Source organism: Diceros bicornis, chromosome 24, assembly GCF_020826845.1.
Source record: "Diceros bicornis minor isolate mBicDic1 chromosome 24, mDicBic1.mat.cur, whole genome shotgun sequence".
NCBI classification, from domain to species: Eukaryota; Metazoa; Chordata; class Mammalia; order Perissodactyla; family Rhinocerotidae; genus Diceros; species Diceros bicornis.
Genome location: NC_080763.1, coordinates 37,650,758 through 37,675,740, shown reverse-complemented (window position 1 = coordinate 37,675,740; position 24,983 = coordinate 37,650,758). Strand labels below are relative to the sequence as shown.

General features: G+C 36.5%; 1 protein-coding gene across 3 annotated transcripts in view; it reads left to right on the top strand.

Moving 5' to 3' along the window:
- TC2N (tandem C2 domains, nuclear) overlaps nucleotides 1–8,129 on the top strand; it is a 41,428-nt gene extending 33,299 nt beyond the window's left edge. For all 3 annotated transcript variants that reach the window (XM_058567564.1, XM_058567565.1, XM_058567563.1), the window contains exons 10-12: nucleotides 471–585; nucleotides 2,865–3,064; nucleotides 5,077–8,129. In XM_058567564.1, coding sequence (XP_058423547.1) covers nucleotides 471–585; nucleotides 2,865–3,064; nucleotides 5,077–5,187 — 426 coding nt within the window. In that variant the 3' untranslated portion in view covers nucleotides 5,188–8,129. The remainder of the gene's footprint in view (nucleotides 1–470; nucleotides 586–2,864; nucleotides 3,065–5,076) is intronic.
- The last annotated feature ends 16,854 nt before the right edge of the window (nucleotides 8,130–24,983 follow it).

Sequence of the window (24,983 nt, the reverse complement as noted above, 5' to 3'; positions counted from 1 at the left end):
GTCTTCTGATTTTGGTAACATCTACTCTGATTTCTACAGTTAGAAAGAATAATGATGATTCTCACGTATAACATTTTTTATCATATTTCATATGTTATTAAAAAATAATTCAAAAGGCTACATTTGTCTTTTGAAAGTGTACTCTTTTGGTGTTTATTTCACTGACATTTTCTCTAGTAAAACTCCTTAGGAATTTAATTAGTTTTTAATTTGAATTATCTTTTGGTCTCCCTGATTTTGAGGGGTCGGTATGTAGGTGTAACTTGTACTTTCAGAGTTCATGAAAGTGAGTACCTCATATCTACAGAATCCATGACATTTGTCTTAACCTTCTCTTACACCGTATAGCTTTGTGTGTCAATAAAAAGCAGTAGGTTCAAAATTTCTAACCTTAGGTCTTTATTTTTGAATTTTTGAAATATCCCAAAACTTTGTTCTTAATTACCAAATGACTCTTTTTTGATATGCAGGTTTGCCGTGCAGAACTTGAATTGGGAACTTGTTTTCAAGCGGTAAATAGCAGAATTCAGTTACAGATTCTTGAGGCACAGTATCTCCCAAGCTCCTCAACACCTCTGACTTTGAGTAAGTGTATCAGTGGTTTGAAGTGAAATCTTCAGAAAATATTAGTAAAAGATAGTTTTTCCTACATTTCTTACAATGGAGATTAAAATCTCACTTTTATTGTTTAACTTAAATACTTATCTTTTATTATTTAACTTAAATACTTACCTTTTAACTTAAAAGTACTTTATTGGATTTCAAATTTTAGCCATCGTGTCTACCTTAATCCACTGATCTCTTGACTCTTATCCAATTGTGACCTCTCTGCATTTGATACTATTCCTTCTTTAGCTCTTTAGTTAAAATAGGTTGAGTGTCCAGAGGGCTGTCAGATGTTTCACCAGCCTAGATAATTTATCCTCTCTCCAGGTCTATGTCCTTTGTTGGATACTCTGCTAACTAGAAACTTAATTTAAAAAAGCAAAAATATCAAACACACACCTTGAAACACTTTTCCCTCCCTGCACCTTTGGGCACAACCAGGGTTTCTGGTACTTTGGTTGTCTAGGCCTGGTTCACATGGCTGCCCCTCAAGCTGGAGGTTTGAGGTCAGTCCTATCTAAAGGGCTAAGAGTGGGATAAGAGTGCTTCTTTTTCCTGCTAGAAGAAGAGAAAATATCTGGAGGCAGGCAAAAGCAATGGATGTCCACTGTAACTACCAAGACTGAAAATAAATGCAGTTGAGCTCACGAAGCTAGAAAAACAACAGCAGACACATAGGAAAGGAGAAGTAAGCAATTAAAGCTAAAGTTGAAGTTAATGAATGTGGAGTCAACAATAGAAGACATAATCAATAATACTGAAAGCTTTTTCTTTGAAAAGATCATTAAAATAGACGAACCTATGGTAGGTTGGATCAAACAAAAAATAAAGAAAACACGAATGATATTCTGAACAAGAAAGAGGATATAATTTCAAATTCAGAAGAGATTCAATAATAAATAAGGCAGTACCATTTATAACTATACCAGTTCATTTGAACATCTATATTAAATAAATGATTTTCTAGGAAAAAAATTGCTGAAATTCACTCCAGAGAGAGTGAATCTGAATAAAACAGTAACTGTGTAAAGGTAGTTAAAGAACTGCCTCTAATAAAAGCACTAGCCAACACGATTTTACTGACAGATTCTACCAAACTTTCAAGGAGCATGTAATTCCTATTCTATATAAGCTGTTCCAGAGCATGCAAAAAGTAACTTTATGAAGTTAACATATTTTTGATATCAAAACAGAAAGGATGGCACATGCAAAAAGTAGCTATAGACTACCATCTCTTATGTAGATAGATGGAAAAATCATAAAATAAAAAATAAGCCAATAAAGTCCAACTTGGCATTAAAAGAATAAATTACCAGGACTACCTAGGGTTAGTTCTAGGAAACAAGGACAACAGTAGAAATCTACAGATGCAATTCATTACGTTAACAGGGGTGTTCCTTTAATCAAAACTGCCAATCAGGCTTACTGGTGACCTCCATATTATAAATCTAATGGCCAGTCTCAGTCCTCTCTTTGCGGCTCCCTCCTTTTGGAAATCCCCTCCTCGCTCTCTTCCTGTCCTGGCAGTCCCAGCCCTATCCTCTGACTACTCAAATCTGTCAGACTGCACTCTCTGCTTGAGCTGTAGGCACTGTGTATCAGTCAGACTCAGGAGTGTGCTTAGGTGACAAAGCTCTGTAAACCTGAATTTTGCCCAATACCATTCCCATCTTTTAAGAGTTGACTCTCCTCCAATTTCTTCCTGCTTTTGGTCAGTCTTCAGTGTCCTGAACAGTTGTTTTTCATATTTTTCCCAGAGTTTGTAATTGTTACCTATGGGAAGGTTAGTTTGTACAACCTATTGTACTATTTTGCCATTACTGGAAGCTCTACATCTCAAATTTATTTAAAGAATAGATTTTTCTCTAGTGGGCATATGTGTAGCTTCTGGAATCTCAAGCAGAGAATTTTACCCGCATAAAATTGTGAAGTAAATTCCCCTAGCTGTCCAAAGAGCTGGCACCTCTGGTTTGTACAGTCCTTTTCAACGTGTGCTGCTTTGTTATTTATGCCTGCCGTTCCAGTCTTTAACGACATTCAGGTTAGAGGAAGAATAAATTCATTTGAGGTTACAGTAGTTATTTGTAAAGTGTGATAAAAATTACAAAGTTTACTAGAGAAGTTTTCTGTTATGGCAATAGCTCATCAGATCTTTGAAAGTGGCTTATTTGTATTTTTACAACAAACATAATATATAGATATATATCTTTATATGGCATTTAAAAAAATTTTATGTATCAAAATTTCTTGTTTTTTAGGTTTTTTTGTGAAGGTGGCAATGTTTAGCTCAGGAGAGTTGATTTATAAGAAGAAGACACGCTTACTGAAGGCCTCCAATGGAAGAGTAAAGTGGGGAGAGACTATGATTTTTCCGCTTATACAGAGTGAAAAAGAGATTATTTTTCTCGTTAAGCTTTATAGTCGAAGCTCTGTAAGAAGAAGACACTTTGTGGGGCAGGTTAGTAGGGAGTTTTTATCTTGAATTCTTTCCTTTCACTTTTCTATGCATTTAGAAAAGTTGGTTAACAAAGAGAATATAGGATAAAATTAAAGTTGAATATAGTAAAATTCTTCAGTATCATAAATTAAAATTCAATGTTGCCACAAAAATTAAATCATGTCACACTTTTTGCTTTAATACAAATAGTTGGAATTTCTGAGCAATCAGGCTTCTTATCTTAGGTCTTTTCTGAGCTTTTCAACTTTAAAAACTATAAGATCAGTTTTTCGGTACTGCTGACTTGTTCCTTGTGAAGGAGGGAACACTAAGTATTTAAATCAAATTTATTAAGGCTTCGGATATTCAACTTATTTTATTCTGTTTCATGTTCAATTTAATGTTTTAACTCTGTATGCTATTAACTGAATTATTATAGATTTGAATTCCTAGAAAACATCCATTTTAACAGCAGTTGTGGTATTATTTAGATAGTCAATATAGGTTCTGGATTAATCTATTAAAAATTTCTTAGAAATTTGTATAAGACAACATAACGCTTACTTGCCAATCCTATAGGAACTTGTTTTCTTTTGTAGTTTCTTTCCTTACTCTGAGTGGATTAGTGGTACCTGTCCATTGTCTTTTATCTTAATTACAATTGTTTGACTCACATTTAAATTCCAGAATCTACATTATTGGTTTAAAAGCTTCTGCTTGACAAGATGTTATTAGCAGTCTACATAAAATCCTCAAATTATATGTGAATTTTCAAAGATTGATGTTAGCTCTTTGACTCACTTCTTCGTATATTTTACCTAAAATATTTGTAAAAAGTATTCTAGTTTTGTTGTTGTTCATTTATTCTTACTTGGAAAAGAATTTGAAGTTAAGGATTCATATAACATACTTTTCAAAACCAGAAGGCCTATCAAGTGAATTCAGTTGAAGTTTTCCTGTCTCATCAAGCCTCAACTATCATGTAAGAATAGAATAGGAGATTTACTTGAGAAATGATTTTCAGGGTAACTGTTTTGGTGATTCCACTCTTTTGGTTGAGATCCTAGTGAAGAATAATAATTCTGGAAAGTTTCCTGCTGGTCGTCTATTCCCTACAGCTTGTTTGGTAGCCTTAGGAGCCATCATGATGGGCTAGCCACATATGGAATCAAGGTCTCCCACTCCTTTATCAATTGAAGCACTCTATTGTTACCTATTTATCTATTGAGGTTCTCTGTAAGATTTTATTTGAAGGAAAAGTTCTTCAGACCAAAAAATTAAGGGAAAAAAGTTTGAAAACCAATGACCTGCTCCAATTTCTTTATTTAAAAGAATTAGAAACTGAGTCTCAGAAGTGAATTCCAAAGTAACAGCATTTGTTAGGGCTATAGCTGAGATGAGAATCCAGATTTTTTGATTTCTTGTCCACCTTACCTCCATGATCTATAACCATTGTGGTATCTTACATTTGCATAATACTTTACAGTTTTCCCAAGTTCATTCACATCTGTTATCTAAAGTTACATAAATGATAGGTACTACAAAATTATTTACTATGGATCAAGAATGACTATTAGATTTCCATTAAAATTACAGTTTTATTTAATGTAAAAGTACTTTAAAATGCACGTTACTTACCAATCTAAATTAAATCATGATTAGTCTCAGTTAATCTTGACAAAAATGTTTTTGAGTGACCAGGATCAATTTTAAGTTGAGGTCCTAGATTTATTGAATAAGAAAGGAAACTAATAACTGTTTTGGGGGAAATGATTTTGTAATATCTCACATTGAATTTTTAAGTTGAATTGGATCATATAAAATAGTCTTAAGAGTAACTAAATAGGTTAAATGTTTTAACATTTAAGTTTCAAGTAGAGAAATCAAACAAACTTTTAGAAAAATGGAAAGATGTTTAATTGAAAATATATAAACCAAACTTCCAGTTGTCTTTCATCAATAAGAGTAATTAACTGTTTGAACTGAATTACCATTATTGTGTTAAGTTAAATGATTTTATTGTTCCTTTACAGATTTGGATAAGTGAAGACAGTAATAACATTGAAGCAGTGAACCAGTGGAAAGAGACAGTTACAAATCCAGAAAAGGTTGTTATCAAGTGGCACAAATTAAATCCATCTTGAAGACTTCACGCATTCATTTGGTGAAGAACTTGACCTTCTTTTAGAAGACTTATGGTTTCAATTTGCTACCAGTAAGAAGAGACAAATTAATACATTTGTCAATTCATTTATGGAGCCATAATTATAGTATATAATGGATCTGATAGAAAATTAAACTTGATAAAAAATGGGATGAATTATATCAAATATCCAAAGTAAAGGGATTATTTTAAAACTCTGCCAAAATAGACAATAAATAAAAGGATATAGTATTACTAGCTCAACTAAATAAATTATAAAATCAATGAGAATATCAACCATAGATAGTTCTTGCTATATTATGTTTATGGGTTTTTTTTAAGCTTTACCTAGATATTCAAAATCTAGTATATCAAGTCTCTGTTAGTACTTGTAGACATTTAGAAGACTTTACCACTGACTGTTTGAGTGCTAGTCATCATTGATTAGATCTTGACCCTGCTGTTTACCCCATGCTACATACTTTCTCTCAGAAGCAAAAGTAAATTGAATCACTTCAACTCTTCTGTATTTGAGGAAAGTTTGTGACCTGTGTTTATCATTTCTTACCTGTAAGGCATCACATTGCCACTTTGTAAGATATTTATCTCCAAGAAACTTCAGATACAGAAAACTACATTTTGACAAGAATAAATGAAAACACCAAAAGGTTGAAGTTTAATTGGAAACCCAGTATACACACATTTTGCATGTTTTCCTCCCTCAAATATTTTACTCTTTATTTTAATTGGGGTTGAAATAAGATTATCATCCATATGGCCCGTCCTAATTAGCCAAATTAAATGAACTTAAATAACAAATTCAATATTTTTTGATAATCACTTCCTTGTTTTTAGTTTTTTAAATATAAATTGTTCTATAATCCACAACATTGGAGTATTTTCCCATGTTTTTAAATAATCATACGTGATGTAGCAAAAAAATATTTTCTATCGCAGTTTCTCTCAGGTACTCAAAATCAGTATGTGGGGATAATTTCAGTTTAGTTGGCCATACAAGCTATGACCAAAAGGAGCAGCTGTTTGGAAAAACAAATAATGCCATCCCTGGTCTTGGAAAATTTGACTTTATTTTTGCTAACGAGTAGACCAAGTGCTCTGTGTTCAAGATCTTCCACTTTTCTTTCTCTCTTACCTTGTCCCATGCATGCCAAGAGATAGATGGTGATATTTTAGGCCAGAGTTATACTTGCTATAGCTTAAGCATGACCTCTTTATTTCAGTTCTTACGTTTTGTGTATCTCTTTAAGATTTTCCCAAAGAAACACTTAATTCCCCTTTCCTAGGTACCACCTCCTCAAGCTACAAAATGTACATACTTTGCATGCCCTTTGCCTCTACTGCTTAGAGTGTATGGTATTCTGGTGGTGTTGACAGGTGTCTGACATTGTGCCTTTTCAAAGAATTTTTTTTAGATTTGTGAAAAATGGTGTATTGGTCAGTACTTACCATGGATTTTTAAGAGAAATCACCTTGTGTGGTAGTGTTTTGAATCTTTGAGACAAATGGCAACTATTTAAAAAAAATTTTTTTATAGACTTTATTTTTTAAAACAGTTTTAGGTTCACAGCAAAATCGAGAGTAAGGTGCAGAGTTCCCATACACCCCTTACCCCAATGTATGCACAGTGTACCCCACTATCAGCATCTCGCACTAGAGTGGTACATTTGTTAAAATCAGTGAACCTACATTGACGCATCATTATCACCCAAAGTCCGTAGTTTACATTAGGGTTCACTCTTGATGTTGTACATTCTATGGGTTTAGACAAATGCATAATGACGTGTGTCCACCACTATAGTATCATACAGGGTAGTTTCACTGCCCTAAAATCCTCTTCAAATGCGACTATTTTAATAGCCACCAAAGAAGTAAGTGTATTGGCTTTTAGATAATAAATGACAGACTTTATTGTTTTAAAAAATCTAGAATTTTATTTGAGCAGTTTTTTGTGTTCTATTAATGCTTTCAGTACCTAAATTTATTATATGTAGTCATGTATTTAACTCAATTTTTAATTATTTTATTTAATTTTTAATATTTTTGCAATATGTCTGTAATGTATCATTTGAGGGGAAGCTATGACTTCTTGGTTTCTTGTGTGTCTTAGAATCCTAGGTGAATAAAACAATAAAAAGAAAACCTTTTCATTGAAAAGACCTTTCAGTTAGAGAAGTAGTGACACAACTAAGATCCCAAATATGTCAATTAGTATTTACTTAAACTTTTTTTAAGTGAAGAGGTACTGAATACAAATGATATTCTGGTTGTTTCTTTGAAGCTTTATGTGGAAATATAAAAAGAAACACTCTTCTGTTAATAGCTAATATGAGAAAAAATTAGAAGCTGATAATAAAAAAATGAGATACTATGCAAAAATCACTTCTCTTAGTATTTGCTTAGGCATTTCTTGATCTTTAGCCACTTACAACAAGAGGAGAACCAAAATGATGCTGGTTGACCAGAGAAAGCCATGGGAGGGTTCACGTTGATAGCTGACAGTTTGCACAGTGCTAATCCCTAACAGTGTATTTATTTATAAGCTCTCAGATTAATACAATTAAACAACTGCAGCCCGTGTCAAAACATAACATCACTATTTGGCTTTCATTTGGTTTTGCATGATTTTTTTAGAACTAGAGAAATTACCAGTGAAGTGTATCAGTTCCAGCTCTTAACAGATTGTTAAGAAGGAACCAGTGGGATTTTGAACATATGTAATTGTGGTCTGCAAATAGCCTAAATTGGACTTCTGTTTGGATACAGTTAAATGAATTTCTCTGACACTAATGTACTGAAACTATATTTCCCAGCAAAAATCTGCTTTGTTTCTTTAATCAAATTGCTTATTTATGTTTATTTAATCAAATTGCTTATTTATGAAGGATTTCAGGAATTTGCAATAAATTTCACCCTTTTATATCATGGCAGTAATGGATATTTCAAAGATAGACATTTCCTTTGGTGTTTGGTAGGGTATATTGAAGGAAGTACTGGATAAAATATGTATCTAACATAGTTATGAGAACACTGTATTAGTCAGAGTTTTCCAGAGAAACAGGACCAATAGGAGATATATATCTGTAGGTATATATATTTTTTTATGAAGAATTGGCTCATGTGTTTATGGAAGCCAAGAAATCCGACAATCTGCCACGCAAGCTGGAGACCCAGGAAAGCTGGTAGTCTAATTCAGTCCAAATTCAAAGGCCTGAGAACCAGAGGACCCAATGGTATAAATCCCAGTCTGAGAGCAGGAGAAGATATTTTTCCAGCTTAAGCAATGAGGCAGGAAAAAAGGGTCAGATTCCTTCTTTGCCTGTTCTATGCAGGCCTTCAACAGATTAAAGATGTCCACCCACATTGGAGAGGGCAGTTTACTTTACTGAGTCTGCTGATGCAAATGCTAGTCTTGTCCAGAAACACCCTGGCAGACACACCCAGAAATAATATTTAACCCAGGCACCCTGGCCAGTCAAGTTGACACATAAAATTAACTATGATAGACACCTACTGGTGTTCTCTTGATGCTTCAGCTATAATTCTTGTCCAGCAATAAATTTCAAATGCTTGAAGTTTTACCTGAAACATTGAGTTGAGGAAAGAATGATGAAAAGTGGGTGCAAATGAAGTACCATGTTCATTTTGAAGTATAGATTTAAGATTAAAAAAGATATTAAAAGAGTTAATGTAGCTCTCCAAAATTGGGTTATATCTTGTGGGTGATGAATTGTCTGAAGATGAATGCTACCTACATTTTTATTAATTTCCTAGTGGAAAATGTTTTTTAACTTAGTAATAACTGATTTTTAAATTTTTTCGTATATAAAATATCTGACCTCCAAAATAGCTATATTTTATTAGTTGTTAAAACTGATAACCAAGTTAAATCATATGACTATAACTATATTAACTATATGACTATATTAAATCATAGGACTCTAATAACAGCAATAGATGTCTGGAAAGAATGTTCTATATGTCTTCTCGGGTGGCTAATAGGTATCTGATTCCCTGTTGAGCTAAATCACTGAATGAGATATGTGTTGTAGATGATAATGTTTATTCAGCCTTGATTTTCGTATTCTCATGCTGTGGAATTTGTTTTCTGGGTCACCATTTTTTAGTTTCTGAGGCAGGATCGTCAGAAATATCTACCCTTCATGATAGGACTAGATTTATTTTAACAGAGATAAATTTAGTGGACTATGGCTCTTAATTATCTTTTAGTTTAATTTCTGGGTCTTTAATCTTTCTTGATTATACAATGTGTGGAAACTTGATCTTGAAACACTAAATTTTTAAATGAGCCATTTTATATATTTAATATTAAATGCAAAAAGATCTATATAGTTCTCCATGCAAAGAACGGTTCTAGGTGCTTTCAGGGATACAAAGATGAATAAGCCATGACTCTTTACTCTAGGGTTTTATATTCTAGTGGAGAAATAAGACAATATAAAGCAGAAATGTCATAAAAAGCAGGAGTTGAGGTGTGGACAAAATGCTTTAGAGGCTCAAATAAAAAGTTAAATGCAGCTGAAGGAATTAGAAGAGGTTTGGTAAATCCCTGATCTGAAACACACCAAATCAAGCAGATTGGTAGCACTATGAATTCACGATCACTGAGTCTGCCTAACTAGCAATCTTACTTCATTTCTTTTGTCAGCTCTGACTCACTGAAAAACAGTTGATTCTTCCTTCCACTCTCTTCTAACCTTCAACCCACGTGCTCCTTTCTTTACTCTTAGTAAAAGATCTTATTTTGTGCTTCACAAAGAAAACAATGTCAGGCGTTCCTTCAACTTCCCACCATCTTGTCCATGAACTTATTTTTGCTTATATCCATCCTCTCTTATGTTAAAAAGTCAGTCCTTGTGAATTCTGATCCAAGCCTCTCTGCTTTTTCAGGGATCTCATTGCATTTGTTATGCCTATTCTCTCCTGTTTCTTGAGCCTCTCCTTCTCTCCTGGATTCTTCTTATCATCATTCAAACCTCCTTGGTGCATGCGTGACTGTCTCAACGTAGATTGGTGATGTGTTCAATGGAAAGGACTCAACAGATGTAATTTGGGGAGTTAAGTTTCTGCATTAATGAAGGAACCTCTGGAAACATATAACACAGGGGCAAGGCAGCAGACTCCCGGTGTAGATGTCTTCTCAGGTCCCCAGAGATCCCCCTGGGACAGGCTACTGTGAATGAGTCTACGTGTGGCCAGTGAAGATTCCCAGAAGCTCTTTTTTCATTCTCACAGGAGTTTTTATTTTTTCCTCACTTTCCTTCTCCCACCTGACCATTCATTCCCAAGCATAGCCTTCATTTCTGCTTACTCAGCAGGTGTTAGTAACTAGCAGAAAATATTCCCAACAAATTCCTGAGTACTTACTAAGAATTTAAATGTAATTAGTCAATGAGTAGGAGGGTTTCTTTCTCAGCATAGCATCTGTTAGGTCACCTGTGCTTCAGACCTCTCTGTGGTGTATTTTCTTTCTTTTAAAAAATTCCTAGACCTCCCACCCTGTTCTAGATTCTGCCTTAACTGGTCTCCTCTTTAAAGATAATTTCTAACTGCTCTGTTCTTAGCCTATTGTCTTCAGTCTTCCATCCCCACCACTCCGCTGAACCTCTTGCCAAAGTCTTAAATGCTTTTCAGCTATTTTTTTTTTGTTATTACTCATCAACTTTCTTAACAATAGATCTCTCCCTCCTTGAAACTGTTTCTTCCCTTAGCTTTCAGGTCATTTTTCTCAGCTTGTTGTCTTATTACCTTTCTAGCCTTTCCTTTTCTTCCTTAGGTATTTGCTCATCTTTGTGCGCTTGACCTTTAAGAATTGGGGGTTCTTTAGGACTCAGTCCTAGGCCATCTTCTCTTCTCACTCGACATTGTCTTTCCGGGCAATTTCATCTATTCCCATGGCTTCAAATGCTATTTACTGGCTGAAGGCTGCCAAAGTTATATCTTTACTCAAATCTTGCTTATGAGTTGCACTACCATATAGTTAATGTGGACATCTTTTCTTGAACATATCCCAAACCAAACTTTTGATTTCCCATTCCTACCACAGATCTGGCCTCCACTGGTCCCCATCTAAGTAAAACGAACTATCATCCACCTGGTTGGTCACCCCAGAAACCTAGGAGTCACCTTGGAACTCCACTGTCTCTTGTCTCCCGTGCTCAATCAATCACCCTGTTCAGAAATGTACATCCTAAGTAGATCGTGAATCCACCCACTTTCCCATCTCCACTGTAACTTCCCTCGTCAAAGACAACATCGTCTCCCATCTGTAGTACTGTACTCTCCCCATAATTGGTCTTCCTGCCTCCCTCTTGTTCCCCTCTAGTCCATTCTCCACCCAGCAGCCAGAATGATATTTTTAAAATGCAAATATGATTGTCACTCTTTAGTTCCCATTGTTCTTGGTGTGAAATCCAAAATCCTTAACACTGTCTACAAAGCCCTGCATAGTCTGAGCTCTGCCTTCCATTCCAGCCTCGTCGTGAACTGTTCCCTCTGATCCGTTTTCAGTTCCTGGAAGAAGTACATACCTAGCTTCCTCAGGATCTTTACACATGTTCCTTCATCTTTGTGGGCTAGTTTTCCTCTTCACTCTTCCCTTGGCTAAATCCTGTACTTTTATTAGGTGCTAGCTTAAATGTCTATTCCTCAGCAAAGTCTTTTAATACATCTTAGGCAATGTTAGATCCTATTTTCATATACTTTATAATTTTCCATTAACGCTTTTATCACAATTGTGATTAAATAATTACATAATTTTTGTTTAATGTCTCTCCTACCCTGCAGTTTCCATTAAAGCAGGGTCACGTTTGTTGCTGCATTCCTTAGGCTAGCACAGTACCTGGCATGTAAGAGGTACATAGTAAATATTTGTTTATTCATTCATTTAACTGATAGGCAGTGTTTGGGGTGTTAGGGATATAGCAGTGAATAAACAGAAAAAAAATGAATGAGCACCTTGAGTCATGTTTTATTGCTCAGTAAAGTGGTAGTTAAAGGCCAATATCTTCTTACTGAGAGAGATAACACTGGATTATACATTATTAGTACATTTGCTATTAAAATTCATTGACGCATGTCTTTATTATAGAAAGGAGAAATATGATAGCCTCATATCTCTTTAACTCACGCTATGAGTTATGGCCTAGGAAAAAGGCCTAGAAAAAAATAATTTCTGAAATTCTGAGCAATGTTTATGATACATAGTTAATGCTAGATTTCATAGATGGCTGAATTCATAGACATGCATTAGATTTTACCTTATTGTTGCATGTTAGCAGCTTAGTATGCATCATTACCAATCACAAAAATTGTATTAGCTTATTTAAAACATTTGTTTTTTGCAGGGAACTGGTTAAGTTTGATTCCTGTATAAAATATTAGATTGTGTCCAACTTTGAAATTTTCCTGTAAGATGTAAATAACCTATTTAAGTTGTTTACCAGCTTAAACAAGATTCATAAGACTTTTGTAGGAAAGAAGACTAGTAGAAGAGGATTAGGTCACTTCTCATCCTGAAACAATAGAATGAGAATTTTGGAGGCCTTTTCTGATAGAATTTAAGAAAGATTCAGGGAGGAGGCTGTAAGAGAAGCAAGCCTAACACCATATACATCTCAGTACTAAGGCCATGTCCTTGCAGATAATAAGTCTGGAGATAAGGAAGGTGGGGAGGATTGCTGAGTAATGGTTTCTTATTCATAATGAAAAAACAACCCTGGGAAGAGGAACAGATTGTCCAGAAAGAAGAGGGGCCTGTAAGAGGAAGGAAAGCTTATGGGGAAGAGTTCATAACTGGATGGAAAAGTAGGAAGGTAAGGATGCAGTTGGATAGTGAACTCTCAGCGAGGTGCCTGTATGCTTCCTAGTAGCGTGTACTTGCTCTTTTTACGTAAGACACCTTGTCCTAATTCAGATTTCCTTCGGAGGAATGTATGCAAAATTCTTATGCTGTCCCTCCCTCTCCTCCTCTCCATCCTTCCGCCTTCCCCTCCTTCCTCCCTGTCTCCCCCGTCTCTGCTGTTTACCAAAAGTCATGCCCAAAGTTTGTTTTCTTCATAGAAAATATGAAAACTAGTTTGGTCTATGATAGTAAAATCATCGACTCTTGTGTCTGGAAAAGACCTGAAGAGTCCTCTAGTGTAGATGCCCGTCTACCTAGAACATAGGGACATTTATGCAACAAATATTTATTGGGTAGCCACTTCGTGCCACTCATTTTAGGTGCTAGGAATACACCTAATAAACAAAAACTTTGCCCTCATGGAGCTTATATTATAGTGAATATATCAGTGCACTCAGAATATTTCCGAGTAAAATTTGATGGGTTTCATGCAGTGAATGAGTAAATAGAAGATTGGAAAATCTGTTCCTGGTCTTTCCTTCTGTATGACTGTTTCATATACTAATTGTCATCATTTAGTTTCCTTCTATGTTAGTTTACTTCAAATACTCATGTTCATAATATATTTATGAGCTATTATCTAGGGGGTTTTTTTTGTTGTTCAGAAAAAGTTACAATTGAAGATTATTTTCCTTGAGCTACTCTGAGCTAAAAGAGGACATGCATATATATCAAGTGACCACTTGAAAAAAACCACCTTAGAATTCTTAACCTAGGGCAGTGTTGTGATTATTTTAAGAACAACCCACTTGCAAATAAATTTTTATTTGGGTTTCTTATGTGTTTGGGTTTTTTTGGCTTTAAAAGATAGTAGAGATGAGGCTGACTTTCTAAATGTGATTTTGTTTTTATTGACTTTAGACAAAAAAGACAGGGGACATCTTTGTATTGTAGATTATTTTTAGAGTACCTGGGAAGGCAAAAGAGAAAATATGTTCATTTTTTGCATTTCCTTTGTGTGTGTCTGTGTGTGTGTGTGTGTGCGTATTCATCTTTATACTCCCCAGTGTAGTCACATATGCTAATCCTTTTCTATCCTTTAAGACTAGAAGATAAAGTAAGGAAAGGCAAAAGGGATCAGAAACATTTTTCTTAAAATGTTAAAACTAGATTGTTTATTAACTAAGTACAGTTTCTTCTCTGGGACACTGAAAAAGTACTTGAGTCTTTTCTAAAACATTTCTTTTTTTCGTAAAGATATTTTGATTTATTTGAAGCATATGGGCAAAGCAAAGGAAGGGTGGGCTAAAGATTGTGGGCTTTCCCAGGGAAATGGTGACATCAGGGTCAAGAAAGTCACGTGAAGTGGTAGGATTTGGCTTATGGTGTGTGTGTGTTTGTGCATGCAACACGCATGTCCTTCATCTTGTAGAATTAGAAAAATGACATCTGTTTTCTTGAAAGTGAGGGGAATAAATGATTCCAACAGGGTTGAAAGTGTGATGGGAACATTATGACAGATTTGATCACAATCAAGTTTGGTTTTTTTCCCAGCCCCGAAAAAACTAAGCTTGAGAAATAACAAAGGGGAAAAGTTTTCCCTTTCCTAGTCCAGAAGAAAGAAAGTTGCAGAAACAATAAAACAGGAAAATGTTTGGAATGATGCCTTTGATTTTTTTGGCCCAGAGTATATGGTTCTAATGGGTCGGAGTTACTCATTGTGTCTAGAATTCTATCTCTGCTGTGTAGATAATAAATAATAAATGCTCTAGGGCTTCCTATCCCTGATTCCTTCTTGAAAGCTGAGAGAGTTAAAATTTTTTTTCCTAATGATTTACCTGAGTTATGAAACAATATAATAGTTTTTGACTTTTTTTCTTCCCCAACATACCTGGGGGATAGGACACACTTCCATCACTAACAGTGAGTCACGGTGGCAATAATTTGCACCCAGGTTGTGAATCTTGAAAAAAGCCCCCTGGATGATTTTGTTATACCCCTATAGAATTATTTTTTTTTTTAATTTTATTTATTTATTTATTTATCCCCCCCCCCCCCAAAAGCCCCAGTAAATAGTTGTATGTCATAGCTGCACATCCTTCTAGTTGCTGTATGTGGGACGCGGCCTCAGCATGGCCAGAGAAGCGGTGCGTCGGTGCGTGCCCGGGATCCGAACCCGGGCCGCCGGCAGAGGAGCGCGCGCACTTAACCGCTAAGCCACGGGGCAGGCCCCCCTATAGAATTATTAAAGTAGGTAGACTGCGGGGAAATTCATACACATGCTTAGGCTATGTAGTTTGGTGGGGATTTTTTTCAATTTTTTTATTGCAGTAAATAGACATAACATAAAATTTACCATCGTAACCATTTTTAAGTGTACAGTTCAGTGATATTAAATATATTCGTATTACTCTGCAGCCATCGCCACCATCCATGTCCATAACTATTTTCATCTTGTAAAACTGAAACTCTATATCCATTAAATAATAACTCCCCATTCCTCCTTCCCCACAGCCCCTGGCAACCACCATTCTACTTTCTGTCTCTGGGATCTTGACTACTCTAGGTCTCTCATGTAAGTGGAATCACACAATGTTTGTCTTTTTGTGACTGGCTTTTTTCACTTAGCATTATGTCCTCAAGATATGCCATGTTGTAGCGTATGTCAGAATTTTCTTCCTTTTTAAGGTTGAATAATGTTCCATGGCATGTATATACCACATTTTGCTTATCCATTCATCCGACAGTGGACACTTGGGTTGCTTCCATGTTTTAGCTATTGTGAATAATGCTTCTACAAGCATGGGTTATATATATCTCTTTGAGACTCTGCTTTCAATTCTTGTGGGTATATACTCAGAAGTGGAATCACTGAATCATATGGTAATTCCATTTTTAATTTTTGAGGAACTGCCATACTATTTTTCATAGCCGCTGTACCATTTTACATTCCACCCAACAGGGTGGGAACAAAGGTTCCAATTTCTCCACATCCTCATCAACACTTGCTATCTTCTGTTTATTTTTAACAGTAGCTGTCCAAATGGGTGTAAGGTGGTATCTCATTGTAGTTTTGATTTGCATTTCCCTAATGATTAGTGATGTTGAGCATCTTTTCATGAGCTTATTGGCCATTTGTATATCTTCTTTGGAGAGATGTCTGTTCAAGTCCTTTGCCCATTTTTGAGTTGTTTTTGTGTGTGTGTGTGAGGAAGATTAGTCTTGAGCTAACACCTGTGCTGATCTTCCTCTATTTTGTATGTGGGTCGCCACCACAACATGGCTTGATGAGTGGTGTAGGTCCACGCCCAAAATCTGAACCCATGAACCCCAGGCTGCCGAAGTGGAGCATGCCAGACTTAACCACTGCCCCATGGGGCCAGCCCCAACTTGGAGTTTTTTTTTGTTGTTACTGAGTTTTAGGAGTTCTCTGTATGTTCTGGATATTAATCCCTATCAGATGTATGATTTGCAAATATACTCTTTCATTCTGTGGGCTGCCTTTTTACTCTGTTGATATTATCTTTTGTTTCACAAAGTTTTAAAATTTCCATTAAATCCAGTTTGTCTATTTTTACTTCTGTTGCTTGTGCGTTTGGTATCATATCCAAGAAACATTGCCAGATCCTAGGCTATATAAGTTTTATCTTCAGACAGTTCACACATTAAAATATAATTGATGGTTTCGAATTTCTTGAGCAGTTTTTCCTTATTAATATTCTTGTGTAGATATTTTTTATTTCCAGGAGTGAGGAAAATAAACCAGGTACATATATTTTATTTTTAAAGTCAGGATGTTGGAATTTGTTAATCATTTGGTCTTTGGGCCACATTTGGAAAACATTGATTTAATCACTCAAATTATTCCTTTATAAACTAAAAATAACTCTTTTTAGGACCTTGTGTGATTGTTGTTGCTTGCCACAAGGCAGGAGATAAACTTGGCTGTTGTTTGAGAAGGGAGGTGGGAATAACCTGGGGAGACCAAGACTGCTGAGGACAGCGGCACCTGAATGAAGTCTCTGAGTGCAGCGTCTGGGCCCACAGTTTTGCAAGGCTTCAATTTTCATTCTGTCTGAACACTAAGCAGTTAGGAGAATTGGCTTAGCTAACAAAACTTTCCAAAGTCTGATGTACAAACTGCAATAGTAGTTTACTAATTTATAAAGAGAGGATAATCCCTTCCAACGACAGAAATATTTATGTCTGCCTTCATGATCAACCTCTGTTTTGTGTCAACGCACCTACAGGTTTGAATTTTAGAAGCCAGATAATTGTTTGGAAAGCATGAAATCAAAGCAAAGGGAAGTGGATTGTAGACAGAGGTATGTGTTGTCCAGGCTCTGGTGTGGCTGGTTTCACAGGAGACTGCTGAAGATCCTTCCCGTCTGATGCCCATATTTAGTGTCTTTCTCTTGGAGAGTACAGGACTCGTACAGTTTATTCTGCCTCTTCAACTTTCCCCTTTTCTATATTTCATTCTAATCATCCCCACCTATTTACAGAGTCTTTGGCCAGGCAGGTTTTATTTAATTGATGAGGCTTCACCTGGCTAAGTTATAATCACATTTTATGATGTCTCCCAGACATACCCAGGTCGTCTAAAGCGTAGTTTTAGGAATTCCCCCCACCGTTTGGTCATATATAAATGAAGTCCCTAGGTTTGTAGTTTTTGTCCTATCAATAGTATTTGAAGTATTTGACACAATTGATCACTCCCTCCTTTTAAAAACACTTTATTTTTTGAGAAACTTTTTTTTTGACTCATTTATTACTGCATTAGCTGGGGTAGCTTTAAGCACTGTACGAGATATGGAGGAAAATTGGTACTGTCATTCAAAGGGGAAAGAAACTAGACAGGGTTTATACTGTGCTCGGTTGGGAGACTTGATAGCACAAGGAAGGCAGGAGAAATTTATCAGCACGGAGTTCCTCTCCAGCTTTTCAAAGAACATCTCAGGTCATCATCACCCGCGTGTGAATCTGCATCCCAGGAATATGTCAGTTTGGGATCTGGATGACTAGAGCTCTGAGTTTCCAAATAGTGATTTGTTTTCCAAAGATATAGGGAAATTCTTGTAATGAAACACCCATCTCTGTCTCTGTGTGCTCCTCACACTTTCTAGCAAGATTTCCATTTTTATTGCAGGATCATTCGAAAGTGTTAGACGTGTATTTTTGATACTATCTGACATCTTAATTTAGTTATCTGAAAATGACAGTGTTCTCTCATTTTTCTACCCTAGGAAGAAAATAATGAGAAACAGCTTTTCTTTCCAAGTATGGTGTACAGCTCTTTTGAAAGAAATGTAGTCATATATTGGGATTATGTTTTAAAGATTTACTGAGATTCCCTGCACTGTCACTATAGTTTCTGCAACTTTCAGAAGTAGAGTTTCTTCATTAATGAGAACATTTGTTCGTAGTGTTACCTAAATTTTAAGGAAAGGGATTCCTTCGCTCAGTGCTGTCTTTATCCCTTTTGTGGGGTAGCGGTGCTGAAAGTTACCTGAAAGCAATTTATCATCCACATTATGAACCAACATGGCAGGGTGATCATCATCAGTTTAGCATATTACAGCAGTATTTGCTCAAGAAGTTACAAGTCCTTAGAGTGAAAGCTACTGAGGAATTTACTAATCTGAGATTAACCTTTCTGCTTACTGCCTCTAGGATATGGTCACAATTACAGAAACCATCAGTAATTTTTTGGTGGGGGAGGAGGGTTACTATAGTGTACTTGTGAAAAACAACTAGAAGCTTACATTTATGGAAAAGACAATATCTGTTAAGATTCCAAATAGTTTTGTCATGGAAGTGGAGTAATGACAAGGAAACAAACACATACAAAGAAAGTTCCAGTTTCCAGGCATGGAGAAAAAATTAAGAGTAAAACATCACTTAGTGTTACCAAGCCAATTGGTCATAGTGTAATCATGTCCATTTGAAGAGGTTAATGTCCATACCCCAAAATTATAAGCACATGAGCAATAGTTTACCTTAAATAAATAAACGACTTAAAATTAATCCAGGTAAATGTAGCTTTCAAATCAACTAAAGTATACTCGGTATCTGTTATATGTGGGATCCAGAGAAGACTGTATTCCTGTATTTTTTTTTTCTGTTTTATAATTAAATCTATGTGCCAGTCATTTAACATTTTTAATTTATTCAGCGTGTATTTACATACTACCTCACATGTATGTCTATGAGAAACTGGTGGGAAGAAATGCTCGGTTGATTTCTGTGTAACAGAATGACCATTAACAGTTGGATATCTTCCAAATCAAATCTGACTCAAGTTAAGTAGCAACAGTTAATATTAACTAACAGAGATTAATTGCATGCCAGAAGTCTATCTGGATGTAATCTGTCCTGAGAAAAAGAGAAGTAATTTGACGATACGTAAATCCATATTCTTTGGGAATGTTTATTTCTCCGTTTCTCAGGATACAGAATAAAAGACAGACTCTGATAAAATCTCAATACCAGGTGTCATTAGCTTAGGTCTTGGGGTTTGGATGTGGGTGCCTCATATACATTCTTGCCCTTTAGGGCTGTGCTCATGTGGTTTCCCATTGCCTAAAACACTTGGGTCAGTGCCTTCCTTTTTCTTCCCCACTTCACCTCCCTAATTTCTACATACTGTGAGAGTCTCAGCTTAGAAGCACTTTCTCCAGGAAACTTTCTGTGTTAGGGTTCTCTAGAGAAACAGACCGGTAGGATATAATTCATGATAAAATATGTTTAATTATATAATAATTAGTTAATATATTTGATAATTAAAATTAGTTATTTTAACTTATAATTCAAGTAATTTATTATAGATATATAAATTAAAAGGAATTGGCTCACATAGTTATGGAGGCTGGGAAATTCAAAATCCGCAGAGTGGGCTGGCAGCCATGAGACCCAGGAGAGCAGATGATGCAGTTCCAGTCCAAATGCCAGCAGGCAACGACCCAAGAGAGCTGATGCTGCAGAGGAAGTCTGAAAGCAGTCTGCTAGAGAATTCCCTCCTGCTCAGGGGGGCTGGCCTTTTCACTTGATTCAGGCCTTCAACTGATTGGATGAGGCCCACCCACATTATGGAGGGCAATATGCTTTACCCAAAGTCCACCAATATAAACGTTAATGTTATCCCCAGACACCTTCCAAGTTGACATATAGAATTCACCATCACACCTTCCCTCTTCTCAGCCTAACCCAAGTGTGGATTTAGGGCCCTGGATGCCTGAATTAATATTGTCAGTGCTATGCCACTTTTGCTTTTGAAGAATCATTATAAATAACTTATTTTATAAAATTAAGAAATTGTCGCATCTCTGGTTTGCAATTATACAGAATGTTCTAGATGTGATCTGACAAGCTCATAGCACTTAAAACAAGATTGTTCTCTTTTGTGGCCTGTCTGCTATACTTCTATTAATGTGACCCAGGACTTCATTCGTTTCAGCCCATTTTATCACTCTTTGGATTTGCAGTTAAATAACTAAGTTTTTTTCTCTACTTGAACTATTGTTAGGCCAATTTCCTTCCTCCTCTTCCTGTGCTATTTTTAAGTAATTGATGGCATTTAACAAGAAGTGTAGATTTTCACATTACAATTCCTATTTTATTATTTATTTATTTGTTTGTTTTGCTGAGGAAGATTAGCCCTAAGCTAACATCTGTGTCAATCTTCCTCTACTTTATATGTGGGTCACCGCCACAGCATGGCTGATGAGTGGTGCAGGTCTGCGCCAGGGATCCGAACCCGCGAACCCAGGCCACCAAAGCGGAATGTGCCAAACTTAACCACTACACCACGGGTCCAGCCCCCTACAATTCCTATTTTAAAAGATTAATAGTTTTTTAGCCTATCTGGTTGGTCTTAGAACCATAGACCCTTAGAGGCAAAATGAACATTTTATAACAGAAAACTGGGGTCCAAAGTAAATGTTGCATTGATTTATCAGCTCATTAGGAACAGAGCTGAATCAAGGATTCATGTTTCCTGATGTCTAGTCTAGTGATCTTTGTCTCAACAGACATCAAGTACCTATTATATCTCCAGGTAATGTGTTAAATGCTATATTTTGGTTAAAATAATTTTAGAATGTACAATAACTTTATAAGTCACTGCTCATTTCAGTGGTAGAAGAGGAAATATTTAGATATCACATATTATCCAGGTAATAGGCCTATGTATTTGTATAATTCAAAATTTAATAATCATTTTGTTATATCTTTGCCTTAAGTTATTGATAAAATTAAAGCAGCCAGGGTAGGGATGTTGCTCTACTGTCTGCTGTTAGGAGCCATTCCTTTACTATCTTACTTTAGATATCATTGATTTAACCAATTAGAGATCTACCTGGTTGAATTACATTCATTCTCTTCCCCATCTCTTCTTTTTGAGTAAGGAAATGAGGTGTTTTTATATCACTGGACAGGAAACATATCTTACTATGAGAGTGTGCTTTGCCTTGACTTTTTGTTGTTTCTACATCCAATAAAGATTGACATGTCAAGCTGTGAAGAAATAAAGGAAATCTAGCTTTTAGGTTTATTATTATTTCTTAAATACCACAAGTGGTAGTAAATAGCCTTCATTTGGATCAGTACCCTCATTTGCCCACCCCCCCTTCAAGAATAAGTGCATTTTACTTAAACGTATTGAAAAATTTGGAGTTGAATCTCAATAAATGTTGATTTCATTCCCTTTGATGATAGACAATGTCCCTATAAGATGGTAGGCATGATAATATGGGTAAAAAAAGTCATTGTTGTTTAGTTTTAAAAATTTTGCATTTAGCAACTATAAGCAGTGTGAATAATAGCTTAAAATGTTTGCTTTTCTGCTGACTAAAACACAGGCAGTCGTATTATTGAGAGAAAATACCCAGCTTTGAGACCTTGATCTGAAAAGTCAGATCTCCTCATTTTTGTTAAATATATATTGGTTTGGCCATTGACAGCAGATAGTCAATGGGCCTGGTGGTGTTAGTTGTAGTAGATGGTATCAGGGCCCTTATCCTAATGAGGGGTTCTACCAAAGATACCAGAGAGAAGAGAATATGCCTCTCCAGATTCCTGATGAGCAAGACTTCGGGGAAGAGCAGGGTGCAGACCATTCATCTCAGGAGCCAAATGGAACCCTGGGCTCCATCTCAAATGTCACCCTACCTTTTGATTGACAACAGCTAGTCTTCCAAAATGTTAAGTACCTTAGAAGATTTTCTGATGCACCTTTCAATATATCGTTATCAAAGATGAGAGAGAATCCATTATGTCAGTCCTACTTCAAAAATTGTAAGTTTGTTCTTAAATCATTTTCAAATAAATCAATAACTCAGGAATGAATGTTTTCATTTTAGCCTCCCATTGTGGTTACTGCAACAGGGCATCTATCTGATAATGAAACTGAGAAACCCTTTCATTCCTAGAATTTCCTGTTGGGACCATAGAGTTTTCTGGGCAATTGTAACATTGGCTAGTTATGCAATATATTGGATTTTACTGCCAGCTCTTTGTTTAAAAAGGGCGTGAGAGTTTAGGGCCAACAGGAATGTGAAGTCAAAGTTAAGTATGGCGTCATCTTACCACCTGTCACATGAATAAACCCGGATTCATAAGCAAATATGTTGTACATTTAAATTTTTTATCAACTCAGATAAACTAGCTATAGAATAATTCGTTTTCTCTAACTCTTATTTGCATATGATTTGGGGAAACTTTTTCTTTTTCGCTCCAGGAAAGTCTTTAGAGGAAAAAACTTGGCCCCCAAGTTGTATCCATAGGTTAATGGACATGTGAGGGGGGTTTCTTCCGTGATTGCAGGGGAGAAGGATGTGTACACATCGAATATTTAAATGCCAGTACGTGGCTGAGAGTTGATTCTTCAGAATAATGTCCAACTTGCTATAGGTGCTTAGTTCTGCCATGTAATGTTTCAAGATCTGTTTAGAATAAGCCCTTCCAAATCTTATACAGAAAAGCATCTGTAGTCTATGCTTTTTTCAGAGATGTAGTTAGAGACCACGCTATAGACCATGCAATAACACATTGCCTCATTTAATAATTCTAACCATCGGGAATTCCTTAAGTTAATATCTATCTCTATAAGACAGAGTTTCTCAACCTTGGCCCTGTTGACATTTTGGGCTGGATAATTCTTTGGTGAGGGGGGTGAGTCTGGGGAGAGTTGCCTGACCATTCTAGGATGATTAGCAGCATCCCTGGCCTCTACTCGCTAGATGCCAGGAGCACCCTGCTCCCAGTTATGACAGCCAAAAATGTCTCCAAACATTGTCAAATGTCCCCTAGGGGGCAAAATTGCCCCTTGTTGAGAACACTGCTCTAAGGCCAAATAGAATGTTAGAGAAAAGTTCTTAGCAATTATCCAGTTTTTGTTTTCTCACTTTTCATATGGCTATGATTTACTTAAGATCTCATGACTCCTTAGTCACAGAGGTGACTCAGGTTTCCTAACTTTTCAGTTGGTTTCTCTTCCTACCGTACCATGCTTTCCTGGTTTAGGTTTAAGACACTCTGACCCTCTATTTATGGGCTTGTCCAACTGCATGGGTTCTGTTAGGGCAGAGCCAACCATTTAGTATCCTACTCCATACTGTGCACATAAAATCTGTAGTTCTCCTTAAGTATCCACTTGTGCGTATTGTTTTGGGTTGTTTACCCGAGAAGCAACCCTGAGATGAGGATTTGTGCAAAAGTGGTTTATTAAGAAGTGTTTTCAGGAGAAGCTGGTAGAGCAGTGTGGAAGTGGACAGGGAAGAGAAGGAAACCAAACAAGGAGACAATATCAGGCAAACTTCCAAGGAGGTAATTTTAGCTCAGTCCCGCAGGAGAGTTCTGGAGACAGTGTAGATCATATCTCAGAATTATCCAAATGCGGTACAAGATAACTGGGGTATTTACGCTTCCCTGCCCATCAGTCATTAAGGTGGAGTTTCTTAACCTGGACACTATTGACCTGGATACTTTTGGGGATAGTACTTTGTTCTTTGTTGTGGGGCTGTCCTGTGCATTGTAGAGTATTCAGCATCCCTGGCTTCTGCCTGCTAGATGCCAGTAGCATCTGAACCTTGTCCCCTAGCCAGTTGTGACAACCAAAAATGCCTCTTGACATTTTGACCTCTGGAGGTCAAAACTGCTCCCAGTTGAGAACCCCTGGTTTAGAGATTGCCCTTGGGGAAGTGTGAATTCCCAGGAACGTCAGGCTATCAGAGTAAGTGATCTTTGGCAGTCTGAGAGCAGCCCTCAGACAGAGACACAGGCATTGGCTGAGGGAGCGAAAGTACACCAGGAGCTATTGTGCAGGAAAGGTTAATGCATCCCACCGGGTATGAGTACAGCACTCACATCATCTGCTACATGTATGGGAACTTATTAAATTTCTCCTCTGCAACCATGTGAGCAGTAGGAAGGGATCTGATATGAAGGTCCAGTTTTCCTTTAAGGGCTTGTACTGGATCGACTCAACCAAGTGTGACCCGTCTCATAGTTGGCCCCACTGTAGCAGGACTCCAATCACCCTATCGTCGCCACCATACACCCGGACTCCTTCTCCACTAGGGCTCATTTTAATCTCTGTGGAATTAGTTGCAGAACTCTGATTTGAGAAAGAGTTTAATAACTTGGAACCATTCTTGCAAGGCAAGAGTTCTGATTTTTGTTTTGTTGTATCCCAGAAAATTACTGTGTTTGGCTGCATTTTTCTAATCTTGGACCTATTTCCTTTCTGCCTTTCCTCCTATCCATCCATTCATTTCTTTAACAAGTGTTTACTGAATGCCTAATATATGCCCAGCACTTTGCTAGATGTTTGGACTACAAGAGGAGACAAAAGAGATATGGTTCCTGCATTCATGGAGCTTTCAGTCTAGTAAGGGAGAAAGACAAGAAATAAGTTG